General features: G+C 44.5%; 1 protein-coding gene across 8 annotated transcripts in view; it reads left to right on the top strand.

Moving 5' to 3' along the window:
- Positions 1 to 787: 787 nt before the first annotated feature.
- ZFAND6 (zinc finger AN1-type containing 6) overlaps positions 788 to 15,732 on the top strand; it is a 38,123-nt gene continuing 23,178 nt past the window's right edge. Inside the window, exons 1-2 of one of the 8 annotated variants that reach the window (XM_080396163.1) lie at positions 788 to 885; positions 3,841 to 3,933. Coding sequence is in view for 2 of the 8 variants with exons in the window: in XM_080396159.1 (XP_080252285.1) it covers positions 7,029 to 7,033 (5 nt within the window). In the remaining 6 variants the exon portion in view is untranslated. Of the gene's footprint in view, positions 953 to 1,688; positions 1,826 to 2,160; positions 2,221 to 2,694; positions 2,720 to 3,840; positions 3,934 to 6,926; positions 7,034 to 8,040; positions 8,218 to 15,732 lie in introns of those variants that run through there. The other 7 variants (XM_080396161.1, XM_080396165.1, XM_080396162.1 and 4 more) reach the window with 7 other exon arrangements.

Raw genomic sequence — 15,732 nt, 5'->3', positions numbered from 1 at the left:
AACCCTGCACTCCCTTCCTATCTGCTTTGAGCCACCAAGTCACTCATCACCCTTAAATCTCACCTTTAAAACCTTCCTGGTACAGTTTACCGCCGCCTGCGACATGGGGCGAGACTGTGTACGGTGGGTGGAACGTGGAAACGTCCTGCGTAAAAATAAGCTGCGGGGTATTGTCTCCGAGCCCCAACGTGAAATAAATAAATAAATTAAAAAGAAAAAAAAAAAAAAAAAAGAAACAGAAACAAGTCATGTGACACACTGTAGATAACAAAAGATCCACACGTCGCAGGGCAGGGGGCGGCGGGCAGCCCCGCTCAGAGCCGGCCTGAGCCCCCAGCGAGCCCCGCTCCCTGAGGGGGAGCCTCCCCCGCACGGCTGTGAGGCGCCCCTCGGGCGGAGGGGTGGCAGCAGGCGGCCACAGGGGATTTTTGCAGAGAAATAAATTTATTTGTGGAGGGGGAAGAAGGGTGGACGACGACGTGCCGAGGGATCTCCTCACAGACCGCCCCGCAACGCCCGCCGCAGGCCCCGGCCCCCAGCCTGAGAGGTGCAGCCCCCCCGCCCGCCTCAGGGCTCGCCCGCTCAACCTGCCCGGTGCAGGCGGCAGCTGCCCGCTCAGCCCCCGGCCGTGCTCCCGCCCCTCCGTTCGCCTCGGATCCCTCCCGGGGGGGAGTGGGGGAGCACAGACACGACGTGGGACGGGCCGCTGTCCCTTTAAATAGCATTCAGTGGTTCACGTCGCCGCCGTCTTCTTGTAATAATTAGTCGTGGGGCGTAGCGCCGCCTCCTCCTCCTCGCAGCCTCCCTTTCTCGGCTCGGCCAATCAGCGCCCTCCCGCGTCACTCTGAGGGCAACGAAACACGGAGAAAGGGAAAAAAAAGTTTGGTGAGGAGCGAGCGGGGCCAGGCGGGGCCGGGCGGGCGGCGGCGGGACGCTGCGGGGCCGGCGGCAGGTGAGGGGAGCGCGACCGGGCCGGCGGGCGGGCTGGGGGCCGGCGGCCCCGCTCAGTAGCGGGGCAGGCGAAGCGGCGGCGGCCGCCCGCTAGCTCCGGGGGAGCGGGGTGGGGGCGCTGAGGGGAGGGTCACGCCCCCGCCGTCCCCCCGACCCCCTCACCCCGCAGGCCCGGGGCTGCGTGGCGGCGGCGGGACCGGGCCGGGCCCAGGGCCCCGGGGCTCTTTTTCTGCCTTTTTTGGTCGTTCCTTCCTCCTCCCCGCACCCCCCCGGCGGCAGCTCCGCGCTGCGTGCGCAGGAGCCATCCCAGGGCAGAGGTGTTTGTACTCGTGTCCTTGGGTGGAAGGGGAGAGGCGGCCGGCGGCCCGCGGCTCGCCGCCAGCCCTGCGCCGGCCCCCGCCGCCGCTCCCCTCCCGCGCGGCCCCGCAGCTATTTTGGTTGGGCTGGGGAGGGCCGGGGGGGAGAGCCGGGGTGCGGCCTCCCCGGGCGGCGGGTCTGCCAGCTGCCGGGGGGGTTGCGCTTGAAGTGGCGGCGGTGCCCAGCGAGCGGGAGGGCTTCCCCGGCGGTGCGTGGGGCCTGCCCCCGGGCCGGGGCCGGCGGTGCCCGCGGCAGGCAGGGCGCGTTTGTGCTCCGCGGTGAGTTCAGCGCAGCGGTTTTGGCTGGTCTGGGGACAGGAGCGTTCAGGAAGCGACACGCCGTTGTGGCACACGCCACCCCCCCCACCCCCCCCCACCCCCCACTAAACCAAGGGGTTAAGCCTCGCGGTCTGTCATCCTGTACGAAAAGTTTGTTGCTCTTGTGTCCACCGAGGAGCCCTGCCGAATTTACCCAAACTTACCTCCTTTTAGGCTCTGCAAAAAGCCTGGAGTGATAGGTAAGGGGTGCGAACATCCACTCTTGCTTCCAGAGGATATTAGGATGGGGGAGTCTTAAAACAACAAGCGTTAATTATCTTACTACTAGCACCAATAGCAACAACAACGAAATATAGAAGCTTCCACCAAATGTGCTGATGTAATGTGGAGGCATTAGGCAGAACTGACGGTGGTTACTTCTCCTCCTGTGTGGACTGACTTAAAGTGCACCGTTGTGTTCTGAAGTCCATTCCCTGGATGTTTGTCCAGACTTGTCCTATAATAGATGTCATTGCATAAGAGTTACGGGCAGTAAAGAGCGTGCTTAGTTTCTTTCATTCTTCTAAGGATCTATGCTTGTATCTTAACTGTGCCAAACTGTCTGTCTATGCTGAAGAGAGAAGTGTGCCACTTGGTAAGTTGCCCTATGAACTTTAGCGGGGGGAAAAAAAAAAAGAAACTATTCTCTTCCTCCTCCTGCTTCCAAGCCAATGATTTTGTTTGTCTGATGTCATCCTAAATAATTTCTTTCACAGTGCTAATCCTCTTCTGAACTGTGGATGATGGTAACAATTGAGGAAGCAAACATGTAAATTCCTTAGTCTCCTTCCTGTCTTTCCTTTAACTTTTATAGCTTTGCTCTTTGAATTCTGCCTGATTTGTTTATTTAGTGCTGAGATACCTACACCTGTTCTTTATATTAATTATTCACCTAACCTAGAACAAGGGGCCTGGCTCTTTTTCTCATCTGTCATGTATTTGTTCAGGCCAAAATAAGCGTGTTTTGGGAGGATTTTTGTTCCTTGCAATACTGAACATCAAAGTCTGTGTCCTATCAGTGGCATAATTCCTTGGGTTTACTACCTTCCAGATAGAGGAGAAGAAATCCTTCACTGCTCAAGAAATTATTGACTGTATGTATTTCATAGGATACATCTTAAAATATTTCTTTGTCTTACAAAACTGTGAATCATGTTAAAATAATAACAGTTTAAAATAAATTTACTTCTTGACTAATCATGAATTTATGGCAAAAATTAACAGCATTTTATGTTATGTACTTTTAAGAGTGTGATCTAAGAATATAAGTTTACATTTCAACTTGTCTCAGGTGGCACATTCAAAACTTTATACAAATAGCTTGAAAGATATAGTAGCAAATTATCAGACGGAGAATAGCATTAACACAAACTACTGAAAAGTTGCTATGGTTACAGATAAAGGTAATCCCTGTTTCTGTGAAAGTGTGTCGCTTTAAGAACTATATTAATCAGAATGATTTCTGAGACAATTACAAGTATACAAACTTCTGGCTTCGTTTTCTTGGCAGCTAATAGTTATGCAGCTATTATTTTCCTTTTTTAAAATGCTGAATGGGCTATGAATTGCATTCAAGATACTTGATTTAAGCTACAAAGAGTATTACGGATTACATGTAAATGTACCTGGACCATGCTGAATTCAATGGAAACTGTAGTATGCTACTTTTTTCCCACCCAAGAGATGTCTCACGTAAAGGAAAAGTCTTTTACAATGTCTAGATCCTTTCTCAAGGACTCTGACTAAAGCGAGTGATATGGCCATCTATCACTGGAGGCCTCATGGTGCAGCTGTACAAGAGATAATTCCATGTCCTGATTTAAAAATAAAACAAAAAACAGACAAAAAACCCTAACCACCACCAAACAACAAAAAAAAAAAAACAAACCAACATGTTCACTGCTGAGAGTGATTGAGACCTGTTACAGATGTGCAGCTTTGTAGGCCAGGAGATAACCTAGGAGGGGTGAAAAAAACCAGTAAGTGATTCTTTTAATGACTTATTTCCTATATAGAAGGAAGCAGTTGGAATTTAACATGTGGATGAACTTTTAAGTTCTCAGTGTAGCTAAGCATTGGGCGCTTTGAGATAGCTGCTAAAACTTCCAGGGGAATGTGTTTCTGTCTGGTGCATCTGTACTGTTGTCCAGACAACTAACCAGTCCTGTCTGATGAAGACTCAGTATTTACCACATGCACCTCTTGTTGTTTCCAGATTTGATGACTGCAGTGCAGTAGTACATCTTGGATTGAAAGCAGCAAGAGAAATCTCAAAATTCTTCAAGATTACTGAAATCTCATCAGTCTGGTATGTTGTTCTCTCTAGACTCCTGGAAGAGCAAGTTGAATTCTTTGTATGCAAGGGCCTCCTTAGTTACTCCTAAGGATACTGAAGTTTCTAGGATCTTGGCTTTTCATCAGCAGCTTCATTCTTGAGAAGTCATACGCTACTAAAAACTATGGAACTTTGTATTGCTGGGGTTGTGTAGAAGATTGTTCTTGGTACTGGTGTTTGTAGCAGGACAGTGAACCTGCACTCCAGAACCTTCAGTCAACATACACTCTGAACTTGTTTTTCATCTAGCCTGTCAGCCTGGAAATTCCAGGTACTTCTGCAGACTTTTGAAACTAAGGTTGGAAAGGAGCTGTTGCTACCTGACTTTCTAAGAACTGTGCACTGCTGTGTTGAAGAATGTATAAGAATATGAAAAGGAAAGTTTCTTTCATCACACAGGGAATTTTGTTCCCCTGTCCTTATGTAGACGTGGCCCTTATGAAGTTTATGTTGCTTAGATTTGATAAAAAATAATTACTAATGTCTCAAAATCATTTCTCAAATGCCAGGGTTGTGCTTGTAAAATTGTTACGTTTCCAAAAAATACCTTAGACAAGCAAGTTTGCGAACTATTGTTTATAAACAGGCTTGCAGCATTTGAGGATGTGAAAGGAATGGGAAGCTAAGTATTACTTTTAAAGCTACCTCTAGTAATGAAAAAGCTAAAAGTCAGAGCTATTATTGTTTAAAAATAATAAATAAAAAATTCAGCACATGCTGTAGTGCTGACATGATTGACAACCGGAGGGTAAAGTCCTTTTCTACAATGCAAGTTCAGTGTGTGTACGCAGCAGTTCCAGTTGCTTTGCTACTTATTAACATGTACAGAATCCAGAAGGTATAATGTATTCATAACTGCAAAAAACAGGTGAAAACTGGGAAGAAAGCTCTCATGATTCACATTGATCTGTTGGGAACTGGGCAGTGAGCAACCATCTCTTCATCTAATCCCTGAACAGCCATCACGTGTAGCTTTTGATCGCTACTATTCTGGTCTCTGTTTGAACTGGTGACTTAAAGATGAAAGGCTCTGCTCTTGATCTCTTGAGCTGTCAAGTTCTCCAAACTTACAGTCTTCTGTATATGTAAGATTACAGAACAAATGGCCTTTTAGCTGTTCCATGATTACAATAGTCAAATGAGAGTCAGGTGCTTTCCCTTGTTACTGTCCTCAGTGCAAAGTTCAGTGGCAGCAAACTGAATCTTTTTTACACTGCTGTCAAAGCTTCCCTGCTTAATGCACTTCCAGTTGCAGTCTGCTATTTTTGTTTTTTCTGCATTGCTACAGATATTGTAAGAGTAGCAAAGCCATAACTTGAGCCAGGACCTTAAAATGGTGCCTCTCCATTTTCTCAACAATGTGTATCTATTTACAGGGAAAATAGGTGGCTTATGTGCAGAAACTGAGCTTGTGAATCAGGCTTTTTAGTGCCTGATTTCACTAGGTCTCCTTCAGTATGGAATAACTTGAACAGCAATTTTTTAATGTCCAGATTCCCAACCTCTAGATGCAGATGTGCTTACCCATGACTTCTTGCCCAGTGAGGTACGGTCAACTATGAACCTAGCTTGGATATTTCACAGATATTTTTTTTTTTTATGGGGGTTCTTAACTTCTATGAGGGTAGGAAATGACCCTTAGGGCATTCTTAGTGTGATGGTTTTGTGTTGTGTGTGTGGTTTGTTTTTTTGTTTGTTTTAAATGAGATGAGGTAAGCAAATCTAGCTTGTCAGTGTTGAATGGAGGAGAATCTGCTTTGCCATTCCCCTTATGCTCTGGGTATAAGCCCTACTCTTGCTTATCAGAAGCTGGCCAAGCTTCTGCCAGATCAGTGACTTGGAGGCAGATGGAAGGGTCTGATGAGCCCTAGAGCTGGGCTGAGGCAGTTGGCCAGACTGCATGACTGGGAGGGGAAAGGTGGGGAGAAAAAGGGATGAAACTTCTCTGTTGCAGTGATAAGGAGCTGCTAGTTGCCTGTGTAAGAGAAACATGAGCTCAAGTGTGGAATGTTTGATGATAAAAATTACTTTTCATCACTGTTGCAGTTCTGATGTGGCTAGACTTTTGTGGCAGCTTATAGAGATGGGGAGTTTTGGGGTAATGTACTTGGTTTGTGGGTGTCCCATCCCCCCCCGCTTTTGAGAGTACTCAAACACTAACACTGACTTTAGGGTCGTCATGCCTTCCTCTAGCACTAGGCAGTTTCGTTGGTAAGATTTGTGACTTCTGCTATTGTTTTTTATGGGCTTAAATTTATTATGCTCTAAATTGAAGCTTTCCAAGATTGGTTACAGAGACACTTAGAGGACAATTTACTGGTATGTTTTATTTGCATGAACTATGTTCTTGGTTTTGATTGCTTAGATAACATTTGGTCAAAAAAGCGTCGTGGAAGTAGTGGCCTGACAGTTATCCTCAGGGGACCCGACTAACTTCTAGAGTCTTGCAGGGCACTGAAATCAGGTGCCGGGGTTAAGGTCTGGTTCTTTCAGCTTGTATTTTAGGTTCTGTAGGGGAAGTTATGTAAATCTTGTTAATTCTGTTCTTGTAGTGTTTCATACTTATTAACTTAAACTGTATGAATTGCTGCCTTTCAGTCCTACTTGGATTTGTGGTGTGATAGATTCCTGTAAAATAGGAGGTGACACAAAATGTGCTATTTGACCGTTTCAGAGGAATTAAATGTCCTTCCTGAAGGTGGGTTTTATGCTCTTTTGGTGTATGTATCGCAGCTCAAGGGAGTACTTGGCTGTAAGTATTTTCCTGATGTTGGGTGGTATTTGCAGTAATGCTAAACTGTCTTGGACTTGATTAATCTGCAGTAGGAAAGTTAAAGCAGGTACCCATTTTGTGGCGCAGGCGGTGGGTGAAGTGAGGGCAGGCTGGCTGGAGGAGAGGTGGCAAGCACCAGGAACAAGGAGGAGTTTTTTCCTCTCTGCCCCTGCGCAGTACAAAACCAACTCAAATGTGCTTACGCTGACAAGTGTTATATCTTCCTCTAGCTTAGTATTTTTAGTTATTTTTACACTAAACACACGGAAATGTTGTATCTAAGGCAACCTTGCTAATGAGGTAAGTCTGGTGTAACTGGTGGTGCTTTGTGGGTGCAGGAGGGAACACCGACTGTGTTCTGGCACTCCCGTGTGTTGCTTGTTAGGAACGGGGCAAGGTTTTTCTCGACGAGGTGTGATATCTGCACTTGTGAAATGTTTACTAAGCCTTGTTTTGGTTTTACTGTTGCGTGTTCCAGGCTTTTCACTTGATAGATGGGTAAGGAACTGCATCGGTGTTTACACTGAGGGAAAAGAAACACTTTTAATCGAAGCGACAGGCTTTTGTCAGGTGTTAAGAGGAAGCTGCGCTGTGAGAAACGCTGCTGTCAGAAGGTGAACAGGATCTTGCAAATTTGTTCAGTTGAGCGAAGCCTGAATAAGCACGAAAAGTTTCTGGCAGGAGCCATGGTACCTTGTGAGATGGAGACAGTCACTTCCTGCGGAGCTCCTCTTCTGCTGACTCATGCTTTAAGTGGGCAGAGGAGTCTCTGGAACTGGCAACCCAACGCATTTTTAGCCGGGGTTAGTAATTGCACAGCGTGCCCGGCTTGCCGGGGTAGCTCCAGCCACTCTTGGCGCGGGTGGGCTCCAGCCCCACATGGCATCAACCCCCCCAAGCAGAGCGAGCGGCAGGGGGGTAAGTGCAGCGGGAGGCGCGTTGCCAGCCCGCTGGGGTGCTCGCCCCCCCACCCCCACCCCCCCACCCGGCGTGGGGGCAGGGCTGGGGGCCCCCCGGGAGCGCTGCTGCCGGGGGACGCGGAGGGGCCGCCGGGGGGTTCGCCGCCCGCCGCCGCTTGTAAGGGCACTCGCCTGAGCTCGCTCGGGGCGACGAGTCGCCGGAGGGTCTAGTTTGTCACAGCCCGGAGCGGGGTCCTGTCCCTTTAAGAACCAGCTTGCCCAGGGTGTTCTAACCTGCCCAGCCTAACCTGCTAGCAAGGAAAAAGTTCTTTAAATAATGGATACGCCGCTCCGCCAATGGGGGAGCGGAGCCTGGATGGCGGGGCGGGGCTCCCCCGCCTCGACCAATAGGAGCTGGGGAGGCGGGGCTCCGCGTCCAGGCTAGGTTGCGCCGAAGTACAGCTTCAAGTGAAGTTAATCTGGGGTGAAGCAAACAGAAAATTGTGGAGATTTTGTTGGTAGGAATTTTCCGGTTCTAATCGCGTCGTGTGGCGTTATTTCGCCCTCGGGGGCAGCGAATTTCATGTGCGTGGGGCTTTTTTTCATTGTTTCGTTTTCTAATGATGGCAGAATATTAACATTTATGCAGGGAAGCAGAACAAAAGGGCTCTTTAGACAGGAAATAAGGTGTTGAGAGGCTCAAACTTGACCGAGTTTCTTTTGTCATATCTGGGCTTGCACGGGTTTTTTTTGGAGTGGAGGGATCGAGTCGTTCCACCTCATCCGATGGAGAAATGCGAATTCTAAAATAGCGAGGATAATGCTGCTGTTTTGGAGTTACACAATGTTACAGGAAGGGAGCTCGATTTTAACTCTTAACTTCTCTGATGCTGATGAGATTTGAGCTAACTAATTATGACAGCTGCTAGGGGATTATTCAGTGATAGCATTTGCTTTAAGTCATTTGTCTCAAATTGTCTTTTGTTGTAGCTCTGAAGACTGCTGTGCTGTTGTCTGTATATTTGTTCTTGATGAGATGAATGTCTCGCAAGTCTTTAGTATTTAGAACAAAGATATGTAAAAACTACATAGAACACTGCGATTTTTTTCTTCTTTTTCATCAGTTTGGCAGAGTATTTGGATTTGTCAGAGCTCTGATTACAAACATAGGCAGGAAAATGAAGTGTTACTGCTCGGTTGCAGCTACTACCCTAAAAGAAAAAAAAAAAAAAAGCCAGTGAAACCCGGGGGGGGGTGGGTTTGTCGTTAGAATCGCTTATAATCTGTTTTGAATCCTGTATTGCCGGATGATAGCAGGTGTCCTCTTCGATGGGAGATTATTTTCAGTTTCTGTACCGGATTTATCATACGGTATTTTTAGTGACACTTTCTGCATCTGAAAGGGCTTCAGGAAGAGGAAAAGTACGGTTTGCCATGGGTGGCATGGGATAGGGTGAGAGGGAGGAGAGCAGGAAGTGGAGTGTCGGGAAGCAGGGGGTTTCTGGTGGGAATGAAGACTTTCTTTTAAATGTCATGCTTTCTGTATCTTTAACAAGTCTGTTAGATGAGGCCATATACAGAACAGTGCTTTCAGAATGGGGAATATATTTTCTTACCTCACTAAATATTTCCTGGTTTTTATGAAAACACTTAAGTTTTTATACAGCTGCTCTTGGGAATTAGAAGGAAATACTCATGGCCCTAATACTTGTTGAGTCTAAGGATTTTGATGGGTTTTGTATGATTAGTAAAGGTGATGGAAGAATGGATGTGCAAATTGAGGAACAGTCTTCCAAATGACAGTGGGAAGCAATTGCCTAGAGATTTTACTGAATGTAAACAAGTGCGATTATTAAAGTGTGTACCTCACTCTTTCAGTTTTACATTGAGCCATTTTGTTTTCTCCCAAAATACTGGGTATGAATTACTTTTATGTGTGTCAGTGTCTTTACATGCTTTCATCTTGCCATGCTCCAGTGGCTCATAGGTCTGAATTACTAATTTACTCTTGCTATCTGTTTGTATCTTTTTTTATAACACTTCTAAAATGTTCTAGGTTGTATTTAAAGCCTGGAAATACTACTTTAGAATGAGCCATGACTGTATGCGGTCTTTTAGCTGGGAGGTGGGCTAGATCTCGTGTATCAGGGGAGATAGTTAAGACTAGGATATGTAAGTGCTTAAATACCTGGATTTTGAGTCATTTTGTAACTTACAAGTGATGCTAGGCCTAGACTGAATGGCTAGAGATCAGACTTCTGAGGTGGGGGCGAGAAAAATAGTGTAGTTCGCTGTAATTTCTATAAACTTCTGAGTATTGTGTTTGACTTGCTTAAACAAAAGGAAGCAAACGTAGGTATTTCTATGCTGTTAAATACTACATTTAGCCAAAAGCTGGTTTTACTTCGAATAGGAAAAATGCTGAATATATGAGGCTGCTTTGTTCATATTGCTTGATGACTGATAGCCATTCTTCTTGGGTCCCCTCTGCTGCCCGACTTAGGAAGGATGTCTTTTCTGGGACCAATTTTCCTGATTTATTCCACACAGAAGTGAAATGCTCAGCTCTCTCGCCACATATGTACAACTCTAATGCAGGCTGTTTGTAGAAAGCAGATCTGCCCTAAAGGATAAACATACCACTTTGCTGGCACAGCTGTACAACTTCTGTATTCAGGCTACAGCAAATGTTTCTTGCCTGCATTCAGAGCCGTTGCTGGCAGGACCCGTGTTGTCCCTGCATGAGGATTGGTTGTTCCAGCACTTCTTGTTCGTAAAACCTTCTCCTGCACATGCTCCATCTGCAGATCTTAAACACTGTGAATGTGTTGTGTGCTGTGGGATTTATGTGTCTGCTTCTTGTGCCAGGACGGAATATACATCTCTGTTGTAAATAAGAGATTCTTAAAAGATTGTAAACCTGTGTACCAAATGTGGGATCAAATTTTATCTCCCCTGTTTATGAGGCAAAGGTAATCTATGTTTTATGGTCCACCGACTGCTGGTGGCACGTCCCAGTGTCATGAAGTAGGTGGCCCACCATGTGCTGGGATAATAATCCTGTGCTCTGGTTCTGTGTAATACTACTTACAGAGAAGGCTGCACGCCTGCCATGGGGTGATATCTGGAAAACATGCCTGGAGCCTTGGGGAGGGCAGACATCCATCCTGCAAATGGTGACCTGGGCTTCAGATCCATGCTTGTTGAGTGCCCTCTGCTACTTGCAAGAGCCTCCTGCCCCTCTTCCAGCAGAGGGGGTCCTGTGAGCACTGGAGGCAAAGTCAACTAGTTAGCTATAATTGTTTTAAATTAGTGGCTCGATCCAACCCAACTGGCGCTTTTCCCCTCTTCTTCCTCCCCCTGTTTCCCAAGTGGTTTAGTGATTATTTCTGCTAATTGCTGCATGCCCAAGGCAGAAGGGAGTGAGGGAGAGAAATAATGTCATCTTAGAGAGTTTTAGCTGTATCCAGAAAGAGATGTCTGCCCATGGTCCTTGATGCAGGGGTAGGCCTGTTGGCTAGTTTACTTGCAGTTTTTTTAGGAAGGACATGGTGAAGGGGTGAGAGCTCAGGGAGCTGTTGATCATTACAGCCCTGCTGTTGTGGGGAAGATTGGTACGGGAGGGCCAGCCCTCTCCTGCAGATACAAGGGCTCCTCGCAGAGATAGTTGGGCTCCTCACAGAGATAGTTGGCCTCCTGTGGTGTGGAGCTCAGTCTGGGTGGGGCAGATGATCTGGCCAATGATGTTTACACTGTAATAAGGTTTTGTGAAAATAAGCAGTTAATTACACATGAACTACAAAGGAATAAAAATAGCTTGGGTCTGTTCTTGCTTTAAAATCTATTTAACAGAGGCATGAAACATTTGGGATTTTTAAACCTGCTTATTTATTTTTTTTTTTACCTTTAAAATATCAGGAACATTAAGTCCTTCTTCCCTGTTCTTGTTGGATGTCTCAGATGTGTCATAAGCTTCTCAGCCCTTAATTGAAGGGGTGGGGTGATATATTTTTAACAGATCCCTTCTTCGAACTGTGTTTATAGGGCTTTTGAGCTGAATGGAGATTAGCAAAACCAAAGCTTTAACAATGCAAAAATCATTTCTCCTCCATCAGGTTGTGTTTTCATGCTCATTCTCCAGTTGTTGACAGAAGCTGAGTTTTTTTCATTTGAAAAGTAACTTTTTTGGCTATTAAAATATGCATTAAGAGATAAACTGCTTCATCCATCTTCTGCTCCATTTAGATAACTTAAGACAATCTTTTGAGTATTACTTAAACAAATGAACACTTGTGTTTGAGTATTTCCTAAAAATAGCTCCTTGTTAAGCAGCGATTGTATTAAACACACAACTTTTTCTTTAACTTAATGGTTCAGCAGTCTTGCAGAAGCCGAAACTGGCTCATCCTGAAGACCACCCCTGCTCAGCCATTCTGCTCTGTCAGGATGTATTTTTATCACAGGAGTCTAACCTTCAGGATATGGTATTTGTCTGTCTGAAATGTAATAATCCTGTATCTGGAAAACTAAACTATAAACAGTGTGGCTGACTTGGCAGGCCCCAGCAACCACCTGAACAGTTTAACTAGCCCAGGGTTTAAGACAACACTTCACTGGTGTGTCCTGTGATTCATGATGCGAAGGCATTTTTATCTGCCTGAAGGACTGGGGAAACAAATACAAACTTAATAATCAATTTGTAGTGGGAACTTAATAGCAGTATTTTTGAGGATAGAAGTGAGGTGCTTTCAGCTTGTTTAAACATTTTGCATTGGATGTGGGTTTCTTGAAACAAGGGCTTAAAGTTTTTGCCATTACCTTGAACAAGCAGGAGGCTAGATAGTTCTCAGTTGTGTGCTGTTGATTATAATTGGGCTGATGAAAGCAGAATATTGCATGGGGAAGGTAGGTATTTTCCACTTAAGGTTTTAAACTGTATTTGGAGGTGAGAGGCCAGAGAGAACCATCAGTTCTGCAGGCAAAAATGTAAAATGTCTGTACCTAGATTTGGCATATTCTTGCCTTTTTGTACAAAAGGCTATCTCTGAGTTATGATTGTCAGAAGAAAACATTTAACGAGTTGTTTTTGAGGATGGAGTGGCAGGGGAGATATGAGACTGCAAAGAAGGATAAAATTGTTTCTCTACTACCTCCTGTATGAATTTAAGATTACTATTTTTTTTAAATCATATATAGAAACAACACTTCAATGCAGTGTAATTTGATGTAGCAGTATGTTCTCTGTGCAACAGAATGACCTTGCATTGGAATGTGCACCATTATCAAGGCAGGGGCAAAAGAAGTGGCTGTGTTTTGAATGTTAAAATTAGATGTTTTGGAGTTTGTTCTTTCTTCTTAGCTCCTTCAGAATTAGGCCAGAAGCTTACAAGGTAGCTTTTGTTGGTGATATAGAAGAGTTTTAAGTGAACTTCACCAGACTTAAGTTTGGATCATGCTATCGAAATATGCTAATATGATGTACTGTTGGATATTGGTGTTAAATCCTTGAATGAAGTGTAGGTATTCACCACGTTAGTTATCAAACAAATGTTGCAGTCTCGGTGAAAAGTAACTACAAAAGTATGTTGTTTAGTGTTTCATGATACCAACATATTTGATTGCGAACTTGCAAAAAAAGAAAAAAAATAATTGTGGCAACATGGAAGGACTTACCTGGAACATTTTTTAAGGAAGAGACTTGAGAATTTCTCAATAGGATTGTTTTGGATATCGATGTGTCTTCATGAGGTTTGTTTAAAGTATCCTGAGAGATGAGGAAGGCAGTGTTTAGTAACAATAGGTCAAGGTAAGTGTATTATTAGTTACATAACAAACAAATCGTCATCTGAGCATGTCAAACCATGCAGGGGCTAAGATCAAGGAGTGTTTGGTTTGTTGTGGACTGGCCTGGGAACCGTGCATGGATTTTTTGCCTTCTTAATAAGTCTAGTCAAACTGTTTAAAACTCCTATGCATAGCAGTGCAGTAACTGACTGGCTTTAAAAATTTTTTTTGAAAACAACAAAAAAAATCTAATTTCACACTCTGGTCACTTAGTTGATTGTGTTGCCTTCCTGCATTTGCTTTTCTCTAACTTGGTATCTGTAAAACTTTTGACTGTTACTATGGCCTCTCTTTATTGCGAGAATGAGCTTGTTGTTCTGCAAAGTCACAATGTGACTGTGACCTGTGGTCTTAGGTTTATACCTAGTCATTCTGTATATAAATAAATCCCTGATTAGTTGCTACCTACTTATCCGTATATCTTCTAGCTGACATCCCCCACTGCACAATTAGAATGCTTGGAATATCAGTCTGCTCTGTTTAGGAAGACCTGAGTCCTTGCTGCAGCTCTGACATCTTAATTTCTCAGACTGTCAAGACCCGAGATGAAGAATTTATTGAAACATCTTTATATGGCCTGATAGTTCTATCTGGTGAATTTACACAGGGTGGCATATGCAGTGTAAAATGTGCATTGTGGTGTTGCTGGGTTTACTTAGGCAGTGTCAAGTTAGTTGTTAAAATGGAAAGTCTTCTCTTGAAACCCAGGATTTGGGGTTAAAATTGGTTATTTTTAATGTAAGGGATACAAATATACTTTGATAGTAGTGTGGGGTTTTTTGTCTTCGCAAAAGGAGCGTGAGACAAGAATTCCGGGAGACGGTGTTAGGGCACTGGGCTTTTGTTTTTTCAAGCCACAGCAAGGACTTGGTACTTCTGGAACTAGCCTAACGTAATGCAGCAGCTGAGGCTGTGGTGCCTGGGAATGCACTCTAGGCCAATCTGAAGGGCAGTGGTCTTGCTGATCACCCTCTTGTTTCTGATGTTATAGCATAACGGAAGGGAATATATTGTGCTCTTTCTCCATTGTTTTCTGATAGAAGCTCAGTTGGCCGGTGTTGTGGATGGAAGGGAACGAGCATCGTGATAGAAAGCCACACCTCGCTGACAGTTGTGGCTCAGTATCTTGTGAGCAGATTTTGTTCCCTGTTCATCCATTCTGAAGTGTGATACAGGCTTTAATATGTCAAGGAAAATAATTGAAGGGAGGTGTAGCTTGCATTTTCTATGTTTGTCTACTGCTCCTTTATATCATGAATTTTCCTTTCTCTAGAAAGTGCTGTTACTCTGTCATGTGTCAGTCTGTTCTCTGGCAGAATACAATCACTATGGCAAGAGGATAAAAAGAGAAGTCAGATGTACTTGAAAAGTTATTGTTCAAAATGCTTCTAAAAACGCAAATTTCTGTTTATGTGGCTTGAGGAAAAAGGGAAATCCCATGGCACTACTTAACAGCTTGGTCCTTTTGGATACAAGTCCCTCCCTTAAATCCATTTATGGCTGTGTTTTTCTATGTAGAATTGTGGAAAGAACTCTGTACAAAGGTACCATCGTATTAAAAAGGGATACAGTGGCATCCAGCCATGCTATTTTTAGGCTATTGTGCTCTTAACTTGCTGATCTAAGTATTCTGGACAGTAAGTGGGGGAGACATTGTACTAGAAATGCATGCTCGCATAGCTGAATCTTGTCTGAAAACAGAATGAATAGCAAGCTTGATTATCAGAAAGGCAGTTTACGGAATTGTACCTGGAGTATTAGTAGGTGAAAAGGATGCCCTGACTATTAAAGCACAGTGTTTACAATGCAGATTTTTACTCGAAAGCTGTCAGCTCTGGCTTTCTTGTCAGTTGAGAAACTGAAATACACGCAGTCTGTTCTGTATAGGCTTAGGAATATAAACCCCCCTCTTTTCTGTTTCATGATGGCAGTGGGAAAAAGTGCCAGTCCTCAGTCAAATGTCTTTCAGTAGTTTTTAAGCTTTTCCTAAACAGCGTAATGACCTCTCCCTCTGAGGAAGTAGTGTAGTTTTGGAAACCTTCAGAAAGGAGAGTGTCTCACACTGCAAATTTCAGATCATTCCTTAGCCCCTTATCTGTTAATCTGACACTGTCCTGGGTAGTCAAGGCTGACAACAAGGCAACTCTTACTTAATTTTCACTTTGACCTCTTGGTGATGCATGCGTTTTTCCTTGGCTTGTACTATGGGTGAAGCTATGCCTTAGAGTTCAGTTCTGAAACTAAATAGATAGTTTC

The sequence above is a fragment of the Falco punctatus genome, assembly GCF_963210335.1.
Source record: "Falco punctatus genome assembly, chromosome: 7".
NCBI lineage: Eukaryota > Metazoa > Chordata > Aves > Falconiformes > Falconidae > Falco > Falco punctatus.
Note: the sequence above shows the minus strand (reverse complement) of the source record. Positions and strands in the feature narration are given on the sequence as shown.